Below are 22,679 nucleotides of genomic sequence, written 5' to 3' on the forward strand. Positions count from 1 at the left end.
CCCCCAATCAAAGCAAAACAATAAAATTAATAATAATAAACACGATAGCACAGCGGTAGGGCGTTCGCCTTACAAGCGGCCAACATGGACAACCCGAGTTCGATTCCTCCGCCCCTCTCGGAGAGCCCGGCAAGCTACCGAGAGTATTCGATATGTCAGACACAGTAACAACAAAGTCTCCAATGGAGACGTTACTGGGCCCGCTCGAGCAAATCGACGATCAACGGGAAGGCCTTTACCTTTACATAAACAGAAGCTGGAGAGATAGTACTGCAGGTAGGGTGCTTGCCCTGCATGCTAAAGCTGAACTGCATTGGCCCCTGGTATCCCATATGGTTCCTGAGCAATGCCAGGAGTGATTCCTGAGTACAGCGACAGGAGTAAACCCTGAGAACAGGCAGATGTGGCCCCCAAACAAACAAACAAACAAACAAAAAGTAATGGAAACTAATGGGAAATTCAGAGTGGAGTAAAGGAGAAATTATGTACCCAGAATTGAGATGCACATGAAATGCTCCCTTTCTTTGGAAACCAATTTTTAAATTTATTTGTAACCCACCTTGTGGTGTTCAAGATCTATTCTCAGCTGTTTATTGGGTGAAGGGGAAGGGGTTGGGGTGGGGGTGGGAGAGGGGGGTATGGTGTGGAGGTCATGCTCTGTTGGAGATCCCACATAAAAAAGACTGCAGTTTTACACCAAATAATTTGGAATTTCCTGGTGAGCACTAATGAGATAATGTATGATAAGATCTCCTTCCTTCCTAAAGGAAAGTTTTCTTTGTTTGAAATAGTCTTCCTTTCTTTCATTATCACCCTTGTCCCATTCTCTGACTATAAACCTTCCGTTTTTGTACAATCCTTGCTGTTGCCTTTCTGTTAGCTTGATGGGATGCTGCCTGATTGATGAACCACGTGATGAACTAAAAAAAAAAAGTCAGATAGGTTTTTTTTTTTTTTGGGTGGAGGGGGGCGGGTGTCTAACCTAGGTCTTTACACATGCAAGACAAGTGCTCTACCACAGAACCACATCCCTAGCATGATTGGTTTTTTAATGCCTAATAAGCTCAAAGTCAGCCAAGTAGTATGAAGTTGTATGCACCTATATTCAAACAGATTTTCTAAGATCTTAAGCCTGTATCTTGCTTTTGTTCGGTTTGGGTTTGGTTCTTTGGGTTACACTAAAGGTGCTCAGGGGCTACTCTAAGGACCTTCCATGGTGCCTGCATGTTATGTAAGCACCTTAACCCCTGAACTATATCTCCAGTATCAATGGTATGTTTTGATTTATTTTTGTTTGGGGGCCACACTGGGCTGTGCTCAGGAATTCCTCCTACTGGGGTTCAAGAGAGTATATGGGATGCTCAAAATAGAACTTGGGTCTGCTGTATGAAAGATAAGCGCTGTACTATCTCTCCAGCCCCAAATGCTATGTTTTTGTTTTGCTTTGTTTTTGGTTTTTTGGGTCACACCCCGGTGATGCACAAGGGTTACTCCTGGCTCTACACTCAGGAATTATTTCTGGCGGTGCCCTACCCGCTGTACTATCACTCCAGTCCCCCAAATACTGTGTTTTTAAAGTGTTTTCTGCCCGCTGCTTTCACAAACCTAATATGAGAGATATTAATTGGGGCAAGGGAACTCTGCATTGTATTTTCCACCTGAAAACATCTAGAAGCAGAATTTTTGAGACAGAAAGGGAACTTAAAGGTCATTTTATTCCATTTATTTTCCAAAAAGAAAATGTGAGGTCTGGAGAGGGGAAGTGGTTTTTTCCCACATTCTTTCGGTCAGTTTTGGTGTGAGTTAGAAACCATGGCTTTCATTCCTGCTCTTGCCCTGCTTTGCCTCTGGGTGAGCCAGGAAATCTTTGCCTGGAGATACCTTTGCTAAAAATAGTTACCTGTGCTAAGCATTCATTTTTCAATAAAGATGTACTGAGTGCCTCATATGTGCCGTGAAGCCTTAAAGGTGCCGAGACTCCCATGAGCAAGTAAATGCCCTTCCCTTCAGAAGCTTGCATAGTTAATGAGGGATGCAGATCACAACCCAGTCAAAAGTATTCAATTAAGATGTATCAGATGGGGCGGGAGTGATAGTACAGCGGGGAGGGCGTTTGCCTTGCACGGGGCCGACAGGGGTTCCATTCCCAGCATCCCATATGGTCCCCCGAGCACCGCCAGGAGTAATTCCTGAGTGCAGAGCCAGGAGTAACCCCCGAGCACCGCGGAGTGTGACCCCCCTCCCCCCCACCAAAAAAAGATGTGTCAGACACTGGGCGGAGCTTAAGATTAGAGAAGGTTCTCCTATATGGAGTGCTCAGAAAAAGCTCTGGCAAACGAGAACCAGGTAAACCCGGGGGTGGGGGCTGGAGGGGGGGGGGGTCCTTCAATCTCAGCAACCCGTGGGAGCTGTATACCAGATTCGTTTTGCAGACAGGGAAACTGACGTTTCAGCAGCTCGCAGACAAGTCCCCCCAAATCAGCCCCCTCTCCCTATCCTCCCAGCTCAGTCGCTGCCAGGGTTTGGCCCTGCATGATGAAACCCTGGGCGAGAACTGCACCACCTCGCCGACTGCGTCCTTGCAGGTGTTGGGAGGAGGGGAAGAAAGTGGGGAGGCTCTCGCCTACGGGAAGAAACTGCAAAGAACTCTCGCCAGCAAACAGAACATCCCCCCTTGTCCGGCCCCCGCCTGGCCTCCTGCCCGGCCCCCGCGAGGCTCTCTAACCCCTCAGGCTGGACAAAGAGCCCGCCCAGCTCCGGGCCGAGCCAGCCCCGGGGTTCCCGCCTCTCGCCCGCCCAGCTCGGGTTGGCGCGGTGCACCATGGGACTTGTAGTTCCTTCAGACGGGCACACGTGCCGCGGAGGGAAAAACTAAACTACAAAGTCCAGGAGGCAGCGGGCCGGTCCGGGGCGGTACTAGCGGGCGGTGGGTGTGTGAGCCGCAGGGGGCTGGGTGGTACGGTCACCCGGCGCTGAGATGCTGCTGCAGGCGGCAGAACCCGCGAGCAGCTCCAGGCGGCCGTGCTAGTCGAGCGCGGCGAGAGGAGAGGTCCGGCGGCGCCAGGCACGTTGCATGTGTGGCTGCGGGCGCAGCCTTGGCCGAAGCGGCTGTGCCGCGACGTGACTGCAGCGGCGCGGCGAAGGGTTCGGGTCGCCGGGGGATGGGCACCTATAGCCCTGATCCGGGCTGACATTGCTCGCGCCAAGAGCCCTTGGCTGGGCTGCGGGGCCCGGGGAGGAGATGGAGCGGGTGGTGCTGGGGGGGACCGGTCGGTGCCCGCCGGATGCTGTGCGCGAATAGGTTTGATCCCTTCTATTTTGTGCCAAGGTTTCTCTGGACGGGCGAACGATGCAGCGGGCTTTGGCGCTGGCCCGGCGGGGCTGCGGCCCCCGTACCCCGGGCCCCTGGAGCCGTAGGCAGAGCAGCGCGGCCGCCAAGGCCTCGGCGGTCTTCAGGACGCGATCCGAGCGGAGCCCGCAAGAGCGCATCCTCACGCTGGAATCCATGAACCCGCAAGTGAAGGCGCTGGAGTACGCGGTGCGGGGACCCATCGTGCTCAAGGCCGGGGAGATCGAGAAGGAGCTGCGGCGGGTGAGCGTGGGCGCGGGGTTCCGCGGGGCTGGAGGGACAAGAAGACCTGGGGCGGGGGGCGGGGGGCGGCGGCGGCGGAGCAGCAGCTGTTCTTCTCCCCATCCCACGGCCAGCTCTTTCAGCCAAGCTTGGCTAAACCGGAGAATGCCGTCTTCCCATCCCTTCACCCACTAGTGCCCAGCCTCTGGCACAGAGTAAGGTCCTGAAGGCACGGTCACTTGTTGACTTGCATCCATCCCATTATTATGGTGCCAGTGCCCGTTATGTGGCTGCTTGACCCGTGTGGAACTAAGGCGGAGGGGGTGGGGGGGGGGTGTTGGAAGGTAACAGTAACGAAAATAAACAAGAGGGTTTCAGACAGTGAATACTTTGAAGAAAGTCAGTGGAGGAATGTCGGTGCTGGGTGGAAGTTGGAGGAAGGTTCGGAGTGTGCAGGAGGAAAGCTGGTAGACTCCTCCTGTCTGTTCCTGAAGTTTTTTTTGTTCCCTCCTCAGCGTCTGAAACCTTAGGGACCTTTGCTTGTCATGATTCCCTGAGTAAAGTTGGGACGGTGGGGAGAATCCTGCACAATTCCCTTTACACTCTTATGGTACCTTGATCAAGGGCCACACTTGTTCTCTAAGGACTCGGCTTCTCCTAATTGGGCCTCAGACCCTTGGCACGGGGGCCCTGGGTCTTTCTTTGTCTTGGTGACTGACTGGCTGAAATCTTGGCTTGTCTCCCTAGCTACCCAGAAAGTGACCAACACACCCAGGAGTAATGTCCGCCTTCTGGACAGCTGGGGTAGTAGCAGAAGTGTTTTGAGATAGCCCTGTAACGCCAGAGTTCTAATCTGGCTGGCACACAAGAGGCAGAGTCAAGAGAGGCAATGTAAAAAAAAACAACAAAAAAAGTAAACACTTGAAAGATTTGTTGGGAGCTGATGAAATAGTTACCCAGCTGCTTGCTCAAGATCTTACCCAGAGCGGGAGTGGTCGGCAGGGTTTCTTGAGTCTGCTCCCAGAACCAGATACGGGGGCCCTGGGGTTGGGTGGTGGTAGAAGTAGTTGGTCACTTAGTGTCTACTTGAATATGTGGGAGGATGTAACATTGGAACTGTGACACTTGTCGCCCATTGCCCTGGGGACTGGGGAGTTTGATGAGCTCATAGCCTGCTGTTACCTTGTTGGGACACCCAGTTCCGCTGACTCAAAACAGTGACCTGGGCATGTCAGAGACCAGTGTCATCCTCTGACGCCTGACAGGGCTAAGTTTACACCTTGGCCCATAGAAAGTTGAGTCGTTTTGTGTCTGCCTCACCCAAAGGATGGCCAGAGCAGAGAATGTGGATTTCTTTTCTTTTCTTTCTCTTCCCTACCTCCGCCCCCACCGTGTGTCTGTGTGTGTGTGTGTGTGTGTGTGTGTGTGTGTGTGTGTGTGTTTGGGCCACACCTGGGGTGCTCAGGGCTTGCTCCTGGCACTGCTCTCAGGAATTTACTTCTGGCATTGTTTGGGGGACCATATGCAATGCCGGGGATCAAAACCAGGTCAGCTGAGTGCAAGGCAAGCTCCCTACTCACAGTACTATATCTCTGGCCCTGCACATGGATTTCTGTCACTTTGTTCTTTGTTGATATGTGGTGCAGACTGGAGCAGGCCTTCCGAGATAATTGTTTTCCTGTAAAACCTAAGCTGAGATGAGATTATTCCTGATCCATCTCTTTTTTTTTTTCTTTTTTAGCTTTTGGGTCATATTCAGAGATTACTCCTGGCTCTGCATTTAGGAGTTACTTGTGGCATTGCATGGGGTACCGTGTGGGATGTCGAGGATTGAGCCTGGGTCGGCGTGTGCAAGGCAAAATGCCCTACCCACGGTACTATCTCTCCAGCCCCTGGTCCATCCCTTTAAAGTTGATTTCCCTGGTTCCAGAGGTGACAGGTGTTCCTGGGATTGCCTTTTGCTAAGTAGCAAACTTGGGTGTAGTTTCTGTGATGTATAAAATTGCTTAGGTTGGAAAGAGCTGTTGTCTTTGCCTCAAGGAGCTGAGCCTCGTGCTGTGCTATCCCCGAGCCTCTCCTCCCCCAGTTCTTTAAGGCTTTGGTGGGAGTTTTGAATCGGCTGAGAAGAAACGAGATATTCTATGGTGGGAACAGGGCTGTGAGCAAGAAGAGAAGGCCGGAATGGTTGGGGCATTTGGGGAAGGGCTTGGGTGGCACGGAATATGGAAGATGACTGGGAAAGGAGGTAGACAGGAGGCTTCTGTGTTGGGCTCTGGACTTCATGGTGCCACATTCTGGAGGGAAGTAAAGAGACTGAATAACGGTTTCAGCAGGGAGTTATTTGAGGCACATTACCTGGTTATTGGGTTTGGACAGACACCAGGATGTTTTGGACAGGGGCCTAAACCCCAGGTGCTGCCCTGGATAAAGACCTCTTTTTTGACCATCTACAGTTTTGGGTACTTTGCTTCAGTCTTATTCCTCTAGTTCTGTGCTCATCTCAGTTTCCTGGCTCTATATGCTGGAGATGGAGTCAAGACAGCATAGCATCACCAACACCTTTTATTCTCAGGAGCCATTGTTCCCATTTGCTTCCTTCCACCCTTAATTCTTCCCTTCCTCCCTGGGCTGACTTTCACAGCTTTGTTTTTCTACCTCTGTTTTGAGCTTTATTGATGAAAATTGGATGGGAATAAAGGGTTCCGTTTGATTAGGATGGAATAGGTAAGCATTTGTAGGGAGCAGAGTGGCTTGGTACGGGCGTTCCAGCCTCTCTGGGCTAATCTATAAAATGAGAGACTTGACCCCTAGATGCAGGGTTCCTCCCATGTAGAGTTTTTTATCTCCTCATCTAGCCAAAGGTGTGTTGGGCCTGAAATGGTGCCAAGGCCCTAATGCTGTCTCATGGGATCATTTCACCAAGTGCTCTGCAAATACTTCTGGCTGTTCAGTTGGATGCATGGCTGTAGTGTTTACCCTGGTGGATGGCTGGCACAGTGAATCCCATCCTTTTCTGAAAAGTGTGGAGGATGCCCAGGAGAGTGATAAGGAGAAGGGGAGCTGGGTTTAGTGGATGTAAGAGTCTCCAGACTGAGTCTGGGATGTCTCAGGGATACCCTCTTCCTAACGACAGCCCCAAGGGAAAGAACCTGTCTCGGCTTTTCAGAGCCTGGTGCTCATTGGAAACAGCATGTAAAAATAAGCTGCAATTAGTAAGGAGTTTTGAAAAGATCTGTCAGTTCTTTATCAACCTACTTGCTTTTCCTTTGCTTTGTTGGGGGAGGGGAGCAGGTTGCACAATTGAAGAAAGGAATGACTTTACTTCTAGTTGTAAAAGTAGTTGCTGGTGGGACAAACATTCAGAAACAGGAAAACCGATTACTACTGCTAGTGTTTCTCGAATCTGAACATCAGTGAAGTGGTAAAAAACATTCAGCCCTTTATTGGATGCTGTAATACATTGATTGTTATTGTTACCTAAGGAACTAAGATTAGAAACCTTGGGTTTTTAAGCACTGGTGGTAAAATCTTTTTGTTTGTTTATTTTGGGGCCATACCTTGCAGTGCTCACAGCTTACTTCCAGCTTTGTACTCAAGGATCACTCCTGACAGAGTTTGGATGACCATATATATGGGGTGCCAGTGATAGAACCTGGGTTTCTGTATGCAAGGCAAACACTCAACCTGTTTTACTATCTCTCCTGCCCAGGTGGTGCAATTTTATCAGTCATTTTCTCTGGAATTTAGATGCTACTTTAAAATAATTTATAGAATTGGCTCTCTGTGGGATGAATCCTCTACCTACCCATCTTGCCCACGTCTCCCCTAACCTGTATCCTGGTTTTTGTCTTTTATATGATGTGGGCCTCAAACTAGTTAATCAGAGACTTTGGCCTCAGTTTATTCTTCTGTAAGATGTAACAATTTAAAGACTGCTATGAAAGGTTTGATTCCTCCGTCCCTCTCGGAGAGCCCAGCAAGCTACCGAGAGTATCTCACCTGCATGGCAAAGCCTGGCATACTACCTTTGACGTATTCAATATGCCAAACACAGTAACAAGTCTCACAATGGAGACGTTACTGGACCTGCTCGAGCAAATTGATGAACAATGGGAGGACATGCTATACAGTGCTATGAAAGGTCAGTGACAATACTTTGAAAGACCAGCAGCTGGTTAGACTCCTTATGCACGGCTTGCATTCTACCACTGAGCCTTGTCCCTGATATAGAGGGCTTGGAAGTTTTCTTGTTTGGGGGATTTTTTGTTGTGGTGGTTTTAGTTTTGGTTTTGGGGCCACATCCAGCAATGCTCAGGAGTTACCCCTGACTCTGCACTCAGGAAGTACTCCTGGTGGTGCTCAGGGAACCCTATGGAATGCCAGGGGTTGAACCCTGGTCAGCCACGTGTAAGGCAAGTGCCCTCCCCACTGTACTTTCTCTCCAGCCTGTACTTGGGACTTTGTCTCCAAGTGAGAGTTGCTTGAGGAGACACACCTATGGTCCCGTGCCTTTCCTTCCTCTTGAGGCTTCCTGAGTCTGGGAATGTGATCTGTGAGATGCCTTGTTATCATGAATTATTACTTAGAGTTCATTCACATCATCCCTATTTTTCCCCCGGAATCTCCATTTCTACCACTGGTCCCCAGCTTTCCCTGCTGCAGGTTCGGAAACTTTGCTCATGGAATCCCACCTTAGCTCAGGCAGTGTCACAAATAGCTTGGCTTGCTTTCTTCCAGCTTTGCTTGTCTTTCCATAATAGTCACTGCCAAACCTTCTGCTGAGATGCAATTTCCTCATCTGTAAAAGATACCTGTTTGGGGGTCTAATTGGGATTAGTCTCTGGCGCTTTCTTCTGGAGATCTCTGTAGAACTTCTGCTCTAGTGTGACCTCCTTGCCCCCGTCCCGCCCTATTGTCTCTGATTCTTTTTTTATTTTATTTTATTTTTAATTTTTGGGTCACACCCAATGATGCACAGGGGTTACTCCTGGCTCTGCACTCAGGCTTCACTCCTGGCGGTTCTGGGGGGATCATATGGGATGCTGGGAATCGAACCCAGGTCATCCACGTGCAAGGCAAACACCCTATCCACTGTGCTATCACTCCAGCCCTGTCTCTGGTTCTTTTCACATGGTTTTTCTGGTCTGGAGGCGCCGAGAGGGGAGGAAACCTGCCGTGCCTTCTCCCTTGCCTGTGCTCAGTTCTAACTGTTCAGAATCCCGGACTCACTGAGTTCTGTCCTGGGGCACGAGAGATACATCCTCAATGCTGTGGACAGGTTCTTAGACTTTGAAAACATTGAACCAGAGTAGGTCTTTGAATAACATCTTTTCATTCATCATTGGCTAGGACTAGGTTTTCTCCTCTATGTTCTCATGAAAATGGCATTATCCAAGCAGTTGCTGTGTTTGTTGAGTAAGAGGAAGGTTTTACAGAAGTAGCAGCCCTACCAAACCTTCCTGCCTACATAGCCTATGACAAGACCAGAGTCATCCCTGGCTGGAGGAAACTGCTTTGTCCCTGTTAGAGTCCTATTTGCCCCTTGACCCCATGATGCTGCTGGGCTTGTGAGCTGAGAAGGACAATGGCAACTTCATACATGCATCCTCAGGGCCTGGAGGTCTACACCCTTGATTTCCTACTTGAGCTGGGTGGTGGGCCCTCATGGGTCCGATCTTTGGCTAGGGCTCCACAGATTAGGCAGGCGGGCTCCAGGCTGCTGGGAAAGGGACCCAGGGCACTGTGTGCTGACCTGGCAGGTTCTAGGAGCTGGGCTGAGATGAGGCCACCATTGTGCCTGCCAGGAATCACTGTGGCTGGAGTCTGCTCACTGGCCCCTGGGCATTTCCCAATGCATGTAGACCTTGAATGGGTGCCGACTCACAGGAGTCTGCCCAGAACATTCTCCTCTATGTGGTGGCCCTTGGTTGGTCAGCTGGTTGACTTGCACATTCAAGGGTGCCAGCTGCCCATCCCCCCGCTCATCCATCAGAGCTGAGTGTTCAGGATCTCCTCCGATCCCAGAAAGGGAGTGCTCAGTGTTCCCAGGCTTGTTGGCAAACTCGGGTGAGTTTTGCAGTGCAGGGCAGTGGCAGGGACAGAAATTCAGGGCTCAGTTCCAGACATTATTCTCTTGCCTGCATTGGGTAGGCCAAGGTGTATAGCTGCAGGGTGTTTTCTGACCCTGGCCTATGGCAGATTTACGCCTTAGTAAAGAATGGACTGTGCCCACACCATGGAGATCACCTGCGTTTAGCTGGCCAGGTCTCAGTGGATTCAGTCAGGCTAACAGATGGCTCTGGGATGAGAGCCCAGGCTGGTGCCAAGGGGTGGGTCAAGCCTGTCCCTCTCCTGCACACAATGGCCGAGTCCCTCCTCTCGCCTCGGCCTTCCTGGGTCCTGCATGTCGGGTGAGCCCTGAGACCACACACTGTGGCTGTTCACACCCTGCCCTAGCCTTGCAGCTATGGGTAGAGCTGCGTCCTGGTTCCAGGAAAACCTGGGTTCTCCATTGGCCTCAAGCACCTTGCTCCATATTGGCCAACCCTGAACTCAACAGAAAAGAGAACAAGGAAATAAAAGGACTTTCCCCCGCCCGCTTACTTGAAGAACCACTTTTGAAGATTTACCAGGCTTGTTTATGCAGGTGCAGGGCTGCTTTTGGGCTGTGTCCTGCTCCTCCCTCCCCCCCCACCCCCCAACCAGGCCCTCTTCACTCCAGAAACAGCTGGAGAATTTCTACTTAGGAGGGGTTAGGGGTGGCAAACAGGATCAGTCAGGAACACTTATTTGGCAGCTGCTTTCATGTCTTAAGTCCACTGGTTTTTATTTAGGTTGATTATGACTGAATTTTAGAAGGAAAGTTTCTTGAAGTTGCTTTCATTTGCACATTGCATAAGTTGAAAATAAAAAGACACTCTCACAACCATAGAATCATCCCATTAAAATTTGTCTCAAGGGGCTGGAGTGATAGCACAGCAGGTAGGGCCTTGAACACAGCCAACCCGGGTTCGATTCCCAGCATCCTATATGGTCCCCCGAGCACCGCCAGAAGTAATTCCTGAGTGCATGGGCTAGGAGTAACCCCTGTGCATTGCCGGGTGTTACCCGAAAAGAAAAAAAAATTTGTCTCAAGCCATAGACGCTATCTAGGGGTTGAGGTGTTGGCCTAGCCCATGGCTGGTTCCAGTTCCATCACCGACACCGCCTATGGTCCTCTGAGCAGCAGCAGGAGTCACTTCTGAGCACAGAGCCAGGAGTAAGCCTTGAGCACCGCAAGCTGTTCTCCAAAAGCAAACAAATGGAAAACAAATTGTAATTAGGAAGCTTTTGGGGAAGGGCAGCTGGAGACAGGAAGATGGCCAGCCCTGGCTGGACCCGCCTCTGCGCTCTGCCTGCCTTCTTTCTCCACTCTGACCTTTGAGACCTGTTCCTAGCCCAGCTTTGTAAGATGATAATGTTTATACTCTGACAAGCTTTCATACTGGTTGACTCGGATAATCCCTTCAGGCACCTTGGGAGGTGCTTGAACCTGCTGTTGATTCTAAGTCTTCTAGGGGCTAATTCTGTGTTGTCCAGGGAGCTCTATGGGACCCCCATTCCCAGATCCTCACCTCGCTCCATTCGAACTGTTAACTTCCTGTACAGCAATGGATCATTCAGTCCCTACCCAACCTTCAGAGATGTGACTGTCAGCCTGTCCCTCCTTCCTCTCCCTGCCTCTCTTTTCTGTGCTAACTCCTGGCAGTGTTTTTGGTTTGCCCTTCAGCCAGTATTCTCATTCCTGATGCTTTTTCTTTTTCTTTCTTCCTTCTTTCTTTCCTTCCTTCCTTCCTTCCTTCCTTCCTTCCTTCCTTCTTTTTTTGTGAAGCAAAATGGTCTTTAGTTTTTTAAATTTATTTATTTAGGCTTTTTGAGTTTCACCCAGAGATGCTCAGGGGTTACTCCTGGCTCTGCATTCAGGAAATACTCCTGGCAGTGCTCAGGGACCATATGGGATGTTGGGGATTGAACCCAGGTTAGCCATGTGCAAGGCAAGCACCTTACCTTCTCAATCATCACTCAAACCCAGGATGGTTTTTAGTGAATGAAATTTACTTAGAAAGATGTGAAGGGGGAGAAAGAGAGGAATATGTGTTCAAGAGAGAACATGAGCTTCTCCAGAATAAAAAGGAAAAAAACTTAAAAAAATTTTTTTTAAAGTGAAAAATCAGATTGTATTTTTTATCCTTAAAAGGGGTGGGGGGCAGTTGGGGGGAGTTTCATGGGAGCAACCCTGAAAGGCCCTGCTTCTCTGTGTTTTCTGGAGGCCAGTGGCTGTGCTGTCCCTTGGCCAGTTGCTTAGTTTTATGAGGCAGGGGTGCACTTGGTGGCAGGGAGCCAGGGACCGTGGGAGCCTCCCCCTGCTGTGCAACCCTGCCGCCTCCCAGCACATCAGCTTCTAAGTCTCTGTTTACCTTCCCTCATTCCTGATGCTTTTTCTTCCCTTTGCTGTTGGTGCAGTAACCTGGGGTGTACCTGTTGGTCATGGTGCTCACACACTCTGGTTGTGGTGTTCCCACATCTGGTTCTGGGGTGCTGGAGCTCATACGCTCAGTTGCGATGGAGTGTGTGTGTGTGTGTGTGTGTGTGTGTGTGTGTGTGTGTGTGTCTCGGTGCTGGGGATCAAACTCATGACCTCATGCCTGAGGGCAGGTGCTCCCCATGGAGCCACGTCCCTGGTGTATCTCATCCCTCCTTTGGACATTCCTGAAAAATCACAGTGAGGCATGTACCTGCAGCTACTTCAGAAAAGTTTGGTGAAAAGTGGAAAACTGCAGATCACGAGTGATCTTGGAGTCTGATTGGAATTTCAGCACAGTAGCTCCCCACCCTTATCCCTCAGGGGCAGCTGCCTGAAACCCCTAGGGATATAGACTGTGGAAATATGCAGAGTATGTACTCAGCCACGCACTACATATACCCATGATAAAGTTCAGTTTGTATATTGGACACTAGAAAAGACTAGCAGTAATAAGCCTTTGTAAAATAGAGCAAGTATAATACTATATTACCATAAAAGTTAGGTATTTGCTTTTTTCTACCTTTTTTTCCCCTCCTTCCCTCTTGCTCCCTTTTAAAAACACCTTATTGTGTCATATTTTTGGACCATGGTTGACAGTGGGTAATAACTGAAACCGTGAAACCAAAATAGTGGCTGAGGAAGAATGGATTACTGTATTTATCAATTATGTGTTACGAGAGCATTTCTTAAACTTTTAGAACCCCGGTTTCCTTGTTTATAAATAGGATTATAACTAGGTCTTCCTTGTGGGGTGATGGTGAAGGTTAAGTGGGACTGGGCCTGCCAGGGACTTGGCACTCTGCCTGACACCTGGCAAGGCTCGAAATAGGGCTGCTTATTATATCCTGTAGGAGACAGAGTCTGGGTCCAGGGCCTGGAAGTTGCTTAGTCACCACCTGTTGCTTTCTCTCTGCTCAGGGTATCAAAAAGCCGTTCACTGAAGTCATCCGTGCCAACATCGGGGATGCCCATGCCATGGGCCAGCAACCAATCACCTTCCTCCGACAGGTGAGCTGTCCTGGGATACCAGGGGAGACGAGGGGACTTGGAGACCAGGCTGCACCTCTCCCTTCTGCCTGCTCATCTGCTCATCCATCCGCCCTGATAGGACACTGCAGGCCCCAGAATCCCACTGGAAGGTGCTACTTAAACAGCATCACCCTCTGGTCTGCCGTCTCTTAGTTCCTGCCCTCCCAAGCCCTGTCTGGGGAATCTTCCTCGAGGCCCCCCGGGGAGGCTTGTGCAAAAGTGCTGAGTCCTGCGTGCTGGGTTTCAGGCTGAGCTGGTGACAGCATTGTAGGGACAAGCCCTGGGAGAGGCCCAAGGGCTGGGAGGTGTGTTCAGGTCCGGCTTCCTGAGTGAGACGCCCCAGCGCTGAGTGCTGGCTACACTGACCAGCCCGGTGGCTTTGAGAAAGGAGTCACCAGGGCAGTCTCCAAGGCAGCAGGTGGGTCGGGAGTTTTGGTAGGTGGAATGTTGAGCTCGGCCCCTGGCCCCATGGCTGGGAGCAACTGTGGGTGCTTCGGGTTTGACTGCCTGGCTCAGGCCTGAGGCTCGGGAGGAGGCAGGCTTTAGTTTATCAGTATGGTCAGTCAGCACAGGGGTACCACATGAGTCAAAACTGTGGGATTGGTGGGCTGGAGGGGGAGAAATAGGAGGGAGGAGACCATACAGCCACCGGGACAGAGAGGCTAGGGGCCTGCTATAGCAGGAAGCCTTGTCTAGGGCCAGAGAGATGGTACAAGGGTAACACACTTATCTTGTGTGCAGCTGACCCAGGCAGGCAGATGGTCCCCTGAGCACCTCCAAGAGCGGTCCCTGAGCACAGAGCCAGGAATCATCCCTGAGCACTGCAGAGTGTGTTGCCCACCTCCTCACCCCCCAGATCCTTTCCTAGAAGGACTAGGGCCCAGACCTGAGCTGTAAGGACCCCGAGTGGGATTAAGGTTCTGGGCTGGGGCGAGCTGGGAAAGTGTCTTTTTTGGTCTTCTGCTGCCTGGGCTGATGTGAAGAAGAGGGCACCTGCTCTCTGAGCAGGAAGTTTGAGGGTTTCAGCCTGCAGGCCTTCAGCGGCCTCTCTCAGGGGGTCAGGGAGGAGACTGGCATGGCCTGAGAGGCTGCCTCTCCTGTGACCAAGGAACATGACAGGGGCCCGTGAGTATACCCGAGGCCCCACCCGGGTCCCTGAGGAGAAGAGCAGGGATGGCAGCTCTGCCAGGGAAGTGGAGGGAGGGGGTCAGGGTGCCCCTTGCCCTGGCAGCTCTCCTGGAAATGCAGCCTTCGCAGAGAGAGAGAGAGAGAGAGAGAGAGAGAGAGAGAGAGAGAGAGAGAGAGAGAGAGAGAGACGGTGGCCTCTCAGTGCGAGCAGGGCCCTGATTCAGGCAGCCTGACAATCCAGATCTAGCGCCAGCCTTTCCTGCTTCACCCGTGTCCCTGGGGGAGGGCAGAGCGGGTCACTGCACAGTGTTTAAAGGAAGAGGAACAGTACTCCGAGTCACTCAGCCCGGGTCAGGACAGTGAGCCCTCCCCCGCCCCCCACCCCTCACCCCCCAGATGCTCCTGGGACAGCTCTTGAGCTGCCAGCTTAGACTTGCCCAGAGAACTGGGGGCAGGGGGGTGGTTACCTGTGCTTTTGCAAACATTTCCTTGCTTAATCCTCTTTAATTTGTGAGGTTAGGGTGGTGTTCGCTGTTACAGAGGCAAGAAAGTCAGCTGGAATTCACTTCTGTCCAGGAAGTGGGGGTGAAGGCAAGAAAAGGGGAGCGGGCCCTGCATGGGAGGTGAGGGAGCCCCGGTGTAGTAGGAGGGGTCTGTGCAGCCCTGCTTCCTGTCGGCGTAGCCCAGGGGCCCTGCTTGGGAGACCCCTGTTCTTGCGGCCCTGGCGTGGGAGCTGCTGCTCTTCATGGCCTCGAGGGGCAACGTCATTCCGTTCCCCACCTCTGGGGGGGAGGGGCCCTACACCCGGATGCTGCTGCCCCTTCTGTCCCACAGTCTCTCCTCCTGGTACCGACACGGGACAGAGCCCTCTAAGCTGTCATCTCTCTCCACACTGTCTCTAGCTCCCTGTCCTTTGTCCGCTCCTGGGGGTTCCTGGTGGGGGGCGGGTGGGGGGCCTGCTGGGAGTCCAGCCGCGCCTCTGTTCCCCCAGGTGGTGGCGCTCTGCACCTACCCAAACCTGTTGGACAGCCCCAGCTTCCCAGAAGATGCTAAGAAACGAGCCCGGCGGATCCTTCAGGGTTGTGGCGGGAACAGCCTGGGTGAGGCCCTGATTTGCCGGGTCCCAGGAGACAGAGAGTCACGGTGGTGTCACCAGCTGACGAGAGAGTTGTGTGTGCCAGGGAGCATGTGCGTGTGGGGGGGGGGGGGGGGGGTGAGGCACAAGTGGCACAGGTGTCCCCAGCTGCGCGGGTTAGCCTCCTGTGTGCTGAACCCAGGAGGGCGCCCAGGAGGCCTCCAGGTGACTGGATTTGAGTTTTCTGCCTGAAGTCAGGCTGGCTAGCCTCTGAGGCCTTTTGCTAGAGCTGACAGTTTGACCAAGGACTGGCTGGGAGCACCTGCCTCTGAGTCTGAGGGTCCCCAGATCTGGGCATGTGTCCCCGTGGCCCGGGTGTGGGGGTTGATTGCTGGGGAAGACGTGATGGGAGGCGCTTTCCTCCACTTTGGGCAATTTAATTTTTTAATTTTTTAATTTTTTTGCTCTTTGAGCCACATCCAGCGATGCTCAGGGGTTATTCCTGGCTCATGCACTCAGGAATTACACCTGGTAATGTTTGGGGAACTACATGGGATGTTGGGAATTGAATCTGGGTCGGCTGCGTGCAAGGCAAGCGCCCTACCCGCTGTGCTATCGCTCCAGCTCTGGGTGTTTTCATTTTAACAGCACTTCTCCCCCTTTGCACTGTCCATTCTCTGCTGAGGGCCTTCAGGAAGGCACAAGCCAAGCCCTCGAGGGCCCTGTAGAAGGGGGCCAAATATGTGAGACTCCGGGGGAGGTGAACATGATATTTTCCCTTCCCTGCCAAGGTGGATTTCCAGGGTCTAGGCCTTTGACACTTTGTTCTCATCTTATTTTCTTTTTTTTCTGTTAACTTTTGCCCAGTACCTCTGCCTAAGTCCTGCACGAGGGGTTGGCTCCCATCCACCGGCTGTTGTTCTTGGAGTATTTTGAGGACATGTGCCTGAAGATTTTGGAACGTGGGCCAGGGGTTCTTGTGGCTTTCTCAGTGGGGGATTAGCCCCCCGCTTTGATCTCTCATAGCATCTCTCTGCCTTTCTTCTCCCTTTGCTCTGCTTTTGCCTTGTTTCAAGAGCCTTTGCTTACCCCTTGCCCCGTGGCCACCCCTTGTGCCCCTTGAAGTCAGAGTACCCCCAGTTTCCCTGTTTGCCAGCCTGGATGGTATATGAGCCAGTGCCATGTGTGCAAGGCCTTCATCGCAGGCAGTCTGAGAGCAGCCCCATAGCCCATGGGGAACCAGAGGAAAAGGGGCTTCTCAGGGAACCAGCAGGTGGGCCTGGGACTCTGAGAAGCCACAGCCGAGAAGTGGGCAGGGGGCTTCCTCTGGGGAAAAATGTCTGGAGAAGGTGGAAGGATGCTCATTCCACTTATTAAGCTTCAGCAAGGCTTTGTGTGCTGTCAGCAAGGGCTGGGGACAATGGGGTTGTTAGTCCAGACCTAAGGTCCCCTTCCGAGAGTGTTGCAGCCAGAGGACAGTTGGCCTTCAGGGTGTCCGGGAACCACCCTGAGTTAATGCTAGTTCATGGGCAAAGGTGCTCTCTCTCTCTCTCTCTCTCTCTCTCTCTCTCTCTCTCTCTCTCTCTCTCTCTCCTCTCACCCTTAAACGACGAGTACTTTGTACTCCTTGGGCTTTCGAAGAAAGTTGACCTGTTCACTAACGTCTCCTGTAGGATGTAGAGAAACTTTGACCCGTGACTGGGATTGGGAGGGCTGCTGCTGTGTCAGCTTCAGTCCTGCCCACTGAAGTGAGAGGAAGCAGCAAAGATTGTTGTGGCTCAGGGTCACCCTAACCCAAGTGGAGATTATTAAGCAAGGCCTTGGTGCTCCCCTGACACGTTTCCATCACACCTTTCAAACGATTATGGATGCCTCCCTTGTCAGCCTAGTAACTTAATCCTCGGGATCTTAAGTGGGTCTGAGGGTGACTATCTTCAAGCTAGACACACCTAGGGAATGGAAGCTGCCCTTGTCCAACACCCCCGGAGCACACCTTGTGTGCCAGGCGCTGTTGAGGTGGGGCTTTATCTTTCGGGTGGGCCCCTGGAGGGAGTCTCTCGGTCTGAGCCTCGAAGGATCAGTCTGGTTTTTGGAGTATAACAAAATGATCTGAAGGGAACGGGTGGGAGGTCTGGAGCACGGCAGCAGGGGACTCAGCAGGGGAAGGCCTGCATGTTCATGTGGGTGGGACGGGGAGGCTCCTTGGCTGGCCCCGGTGGGAAGGAGAGGGCAGGAGAAGAGAGGGGGTGAGACCAGGGGGACGACTCAAGGGCTGGAGAGATGCCTTTTCATTTTGTCAGACCCTGAGATTGATCCCCAGCATCACATGCATTTATTTCTCCCCCCTCAGTACCACTGGGTGAGCCCCTCCCCCAACAATGAAAATATTGATAAAATATTGATAGAGGGCAGTATTGATAGAGGGCAGAAGGAAACAGGGGGCACTGGCAGATTTCTGAGCATGGAGCCACTAACCAGGGATCCATCTTGCCTCCTACTTGTGGTTAAGCCTTAGAAGGGATGGGTTTATTTTCTTTAACTGTGGTATCAAATTCAAGTGATAAGAGTGAAAAGGGGCTGGAGCGGTAGTACAGTGGGTAGGGCTTTTGTCTTACACGCGGCCAAGCCGGGTTCAATCCCTGGCATCCCATATGATCCCCCAAGCACCGCCAGGAGTAATTCCTATTTGCAGAGCCAGAACATCGCTGGGTGTGATCTCCCCTCCAAAAAAAAGAGTGAAAAGGGCCAGAGCAATAGTATAGCAGGTTGGGTGCTTGCCTGGCACATGGCCAGCCCATGTTTGATCTCCCAACCTCCCAGATGGTCTCCCATGCACTGCCTGGAGTAATTCCTGAGTGCAGAGCCAGGAGTAACCACTGAGCACCACAGGTATGGCCCAAAATAAATAAAAAACAACACAAAAAAGAGGAAGTGAAAAATCTGCCTCCCACTTCTGACCTAGTCTCTTGGTTCTTTTCTCCGGAGAAGTTACCTTATCAGTTTGTATTCTGCCAGAGGGAGTACGTCTTGTGCTTTATATAAACATTGGTCTAGATTTTAGTCCAAATGGCATTGCTAACGTGGGGTAGAAGCAGGACAATCATGCCCAGAAACCTCAGAGAGCTGTGGTTAGTGCTGGGTAGGGATTCCAACTTCTGGAGCTGCCCAGAAGTGTCATTTGGGGTTAGCAACATGTAGGCAACACTGACAAAAACATAATAATCTCAGCTGCACTGATTTATTATATTGTCATAGAATATGAATAAGCTAGGAGGTGGTCGAATGGGTTATGGGCCAGTTGATTTACTAGAAACCAGGGCATAGAATATCGCTTAGCATATAGTAGGTTCTGAGTCGATGAGTGGAAGGGCGGATGCGTGGGTAGATGGATGGCAGATGGACAGACGGATGGATGGATGGATGGATGAGCAGAGAAGTAAGTGGGTGGATGGTGGAGAGAATTAATGGGTGAAGCCCCGATAGATAGGCAAGTGGGAGTTAACCTCACTTGAGAGCCCTCTGAATAATTATATGGGTATCATCAGATCTGTGGAGCCGACATCTTGCCCCTTATGACTATCTCATTTACTGTGTTACAGGAGCTTACACTGCTAGCCAGGGGGTCAACTGCATTCGAGAGGATGTGGCTTCCTACGTGACCAGGAGAGATGGTGTGCCTGCAGATCCTGAAAACATATATCTAACCACTGGCGCTAGTGATGGCATTATCGTACGTATAAAGGGCTGATGTGGTTGTCCCTGGTTCACCCTCCCAACCCCCCTTTCCCGAGATTAAAACACTGTCCTCCCATTGTTCATCGATTTGCTCGAGCGGGCCCAGTAACGTCTCCATTTTGAGACTTGTTGTTACTGTGTTTGGCATATTGAATACGTCACGGGTAGCTTGCCAGGCTTTGCCGTGCGGGCGAGATAACTCTCGGTAAGCTTGCCGGGCTCTTTGAGAGAGAGGGGCGGAGGAATCGAACCTGGCTTGGCCGGGCTGGCTCCGTGCAAGGCAAACGCCCTACTGCTGTGCTATTGCTCCAATTCCAAGATTATCCTGATCTTATCCTGAGCTCCAAGGCTGCTATAATCATTTCTATAAGCTTTCAAATGTGTTAAATTCTGATTGGAGCCCCCAAGGAAACTAAGGCCCAGAGACAGTAAGTGACCTGTCAGCTTTGAGGCAGCCTTGGTGGCACTTGTGCCTCTAGTTCTGAGCTTCTGGGCCTCTGCCATAACATCTATTACTGTGTCCTGCTGTCAGTCAGTACCCACTCAATTCCCAAGAATCTGGGTTTAGGCAGAAGTCCTGGAGGAGAGGGGTGAGTGACTTCAAAATTTACTGAGAAGAATGAAGACATTGTACTTTTTCAATCTGGTGACATTTCTGCAAGGGGCTTGAGTAAGAACCTAGAAACTATGTGGAAAGGGTAGAGTCTTCTAGAAGGGGGCTTGGCTTATTCAATGAATTAGCACTCCGCCAATCCTCTTCAAGATTCTCTTGGCCCTGGTTTCTCAGGAATTCTACAGGGCACTTAGGGGATCGTCGGGTGGAAGCGCCACCTGGTGGTAGCCAGGGGGTATTTTTTAAAAAATCTTATTCGAACAATGCCTTTTTCTTCCAGGGCCTTTCCAGCCTTGGGCCCTGGTAATTACTGACAAGACAGATTCCAGGAGCCCACTCCAGTGATACAGAATGACTTGCAAAATTGGCCAGTTTATGGATCACTGCTTTAGACCACTTTAAAAAGATATTAATAAATATTGAGTCTTTCTATGCCATGCTCTATACTAAGAACATCAAAACATGTTGTTTTGCATCCTTCTCACAGCCAGCCTCATTTTAGAGATAAAGTGAGAGTTGGGGAAGTTAGAGCGAGCTCTGGGTGGCAGGTGAAAGGCTGCATCCTGGAGTCTTCTGGGTTGCCATTCCTGTCAGCCCTCAGGGGCTGGGAGTTGCCGATGTTCCTGAAGGTGTGTCTTTTTCTTGCAGACCATCTTGAAGATTCTGGTGTCTGGAGGTGGCAAGTCACGGACGGGTGTGATGATCCCCATCCCTCAGTATCCCCTCTACTCAGCGCTCATCTCTGAGTTTGACGCTGTCCAGGTGAACTATTACCTGGATGAGGAGAACTGCTGGGCCCTGGATGTGAATGAGCTCCGGCGTGCCGTGCGGGAGGCTCAAAACCACTGTAACCCCAAGGTGCTGTGCATCATCAACCCCGGGAATCCCACAGGTGCGTGCTTCACCTCCCCCTCAGTTCCCTGGGGGTGGGGTGGCATCACTGTTGTCTGGCACTAAACAGAAATAATGGGAGGGGCTGGAGTGATAGCACAGCAGGTAGGGCATTGGCCTTGCACACGGCCGACCCAGGTTCCATCCCCTGTATCCCATTTGGTCCCTTGAGCACTGCCAGGAGTAATTCCTGAGTGTAGAGCCAGGAGCAACCCCTGAGCATTGCTGGGAGTGACCCAAAAAGAAAAAAGAAAAAAAAAAAGAAAAAATGCAAGTCCTAAACAAAAAGAATGCGAGTCCTCTGCTCCCAGTTTCAATTCCAGATTTGCTAAAATAAAGCCATAAAATCTGCCATAGGCTCCCTTTGTGGGTGAGCAAATGCGGACATTTCCAGGGACAGGGGCTACTGTTAGAAGACCAGTCTCTCCCCGAGTTCTTGCACATGTCAAGAATTAGCGCCCTGAATTCTCATTGTACCTTCACTCCTGCTTGTTTTTCCAAACCAGTTTTCTGAATGCTGGTATGTGCATTTTTTGTTTTCCTTTGACATGGCATCGCTATGTACTTTGAGATCTGAAAAGGAAATGCCTTATTAGAAACAAAAGCAAACATACCCTATAAACCTGTTTCTAAAGCTTGAAAAGCACTCCTAATTTTGCATATTTTTCTTTAAAAAAAAAAACGCAGTCTGCCTGTTTTGATCTTTCTGGGCTACTGGCTTCATGTGCCCCCTGTGCTATTTGGATGCAGAGAACAAGGGCTCCTTTTCCTCCTTTGTTGAGATAAATTGGGTTAAAGCCAAAACACATTGGAGTTGATTGTGGAATCTGCTTCTTGGGAACATCAAATGATGCTTTAATCAGCTAAAAGCACCACTTGAATTCCTGAGTGCAAAAAATGGGTGCATCTGGCAGAAACACTGCATTATTGACCCCAGCTCCCTGGGGGGAAGGGACGAAGATTCTAATCGTGATGCAGTAGGAGAAAGATGTGCAGCTGAGTTCCCAGTCCTGCTTGCTTTCTAGTCACAAAGGGGGCTTTTTAAAGTCTCAACGTCCAGGTCACACTTCAGAATGGGGCCCAAGCATCAATATTCTGTGCAACTGAGGATGAAAACTACAGCCTGATTTGTTAAACACAGGAGCTGGGCCCCCTCCCACATTCTCTTATCCTTGGTCTAGGACCCTAGTCTAGACTTTTCCCTCCCTCTTTTTTTCCTTCCCTTCCTCTCTTACTCCTTCCCTCCCTTCCATCCTTCCCTCCTTCCCTCTGTGCTTAGGGAACTATATGTGGTCCTGGGGATTCGAACCAGGGTTGGAGGGGTGCAGCTGGAGAGTTTGGAGGGTCCCCCCCCAATACTATCTTCCCAGACATGAGACTTAGTTTCCCGGTAAGGCCCAGGCTGTTGGAGTGGAAAGTTCTACATCTTAGGATGTACGCCTACTTTATATTTGAGAGTCAGCAATTTCTTGGCCAAGTGTTTACATAAATCTTCCCTGCCTTGCTGTCTGGGAATAGAGGCTTTAAGATTTTTTTTTAATGAAAGGATTCATGTATATGCTAATGTAAGTTATTTATAAGGCATAACTGAGTAGGCAGAAGCTCCCCCCTTTTTTGGAGTCTTAAATGTATGAAAATCAGTTACTAGAAGATAGGACTTGGTATATATCTGAGGAACCTGTATCTTGGCTGTACAGGTTGGCTACAACGTATCCAAACGGACTGGAATGTTAAGCCACAGTTCTTTGGGATTCAAGGTAGAAACTCAGATCAAGATGAGGCTGGAGAAATTGTACAACAGACTGGAACTTATGTTTTGCATGTTGGAGATCTGGGTTCTGACACATCATGGTCCCCGGAGCATGTTCTGACTGGCATCCCCCCCCCAACCAATTAACTTGGAATAACCACCCCCCATCCCCTCATTACTGGGTGTGACCTAAATAGAAAACAAACTGAAAGGACTGGGTGATACAGTATAAATGCTAGAGGGTCAAGCAGTTCTCTTGAATCGCCCCAAATTACACGATTCGCTTTTCCTACACCACCAGTGCATGTTTATGCCCACTCAGTG

General features: G+C 50.9%; 1 protein-coding gene across 1 annotated transcript in view; it reads left to right on the forward strand.

Annotated features, from left to right (window-relative positions):
* The first annotated feature begins 2,911 nt into the window (after positions 1-2,911).
* GPT2 (glutamic--pyruvic transaminase 2) overlaps positions 2,912-22,679 on the forward strand; it is a 38,199-nt gene continuing 18,431 nt past the window's right edge. Inside the window, exons 1-6 of the mRNA XM_056136166.1 lie at positions 2,912-3,064; positions 3,329-3,592; positions 13,053-13,142; positions 15,283-15,391; positions 18,966-19,096; positions 20,363-20,606. Coding sequence (XP_055992141.1) covers positions 3,350-3,592; positions 13,053-13,142; positions 15,283-15,391; positions 18,966-19,096; positions 20,363-20,606 — 817 coding nt within the window. The 5' untranslated portion in view covers positions 2,912-3,064; positions 3,329-3,349. The remainder of the gene's footprint in view (positions 3,065-3,328; positions 3,593-13,052; positions 13,143-15,282; positions 15,392-18,965; positions 19,097-20,362; positions 20,607-22,679) is intronic.

This window comes from Sorex fumeus, unplaced genomic scaffold (genome assembly GCF_029834395.1).
Source record: "Sorex fumeus unplaced genomic scaffold, SorFum_2.1 ptg000122l, whole genome shotgun sequence".
NCBI classification, from domain to species: Eukaryota; Metazoa; Chordata; class Mammalia; order Eulipotyphla; family Soricidae; genus Sorex; species Sorex fumeus.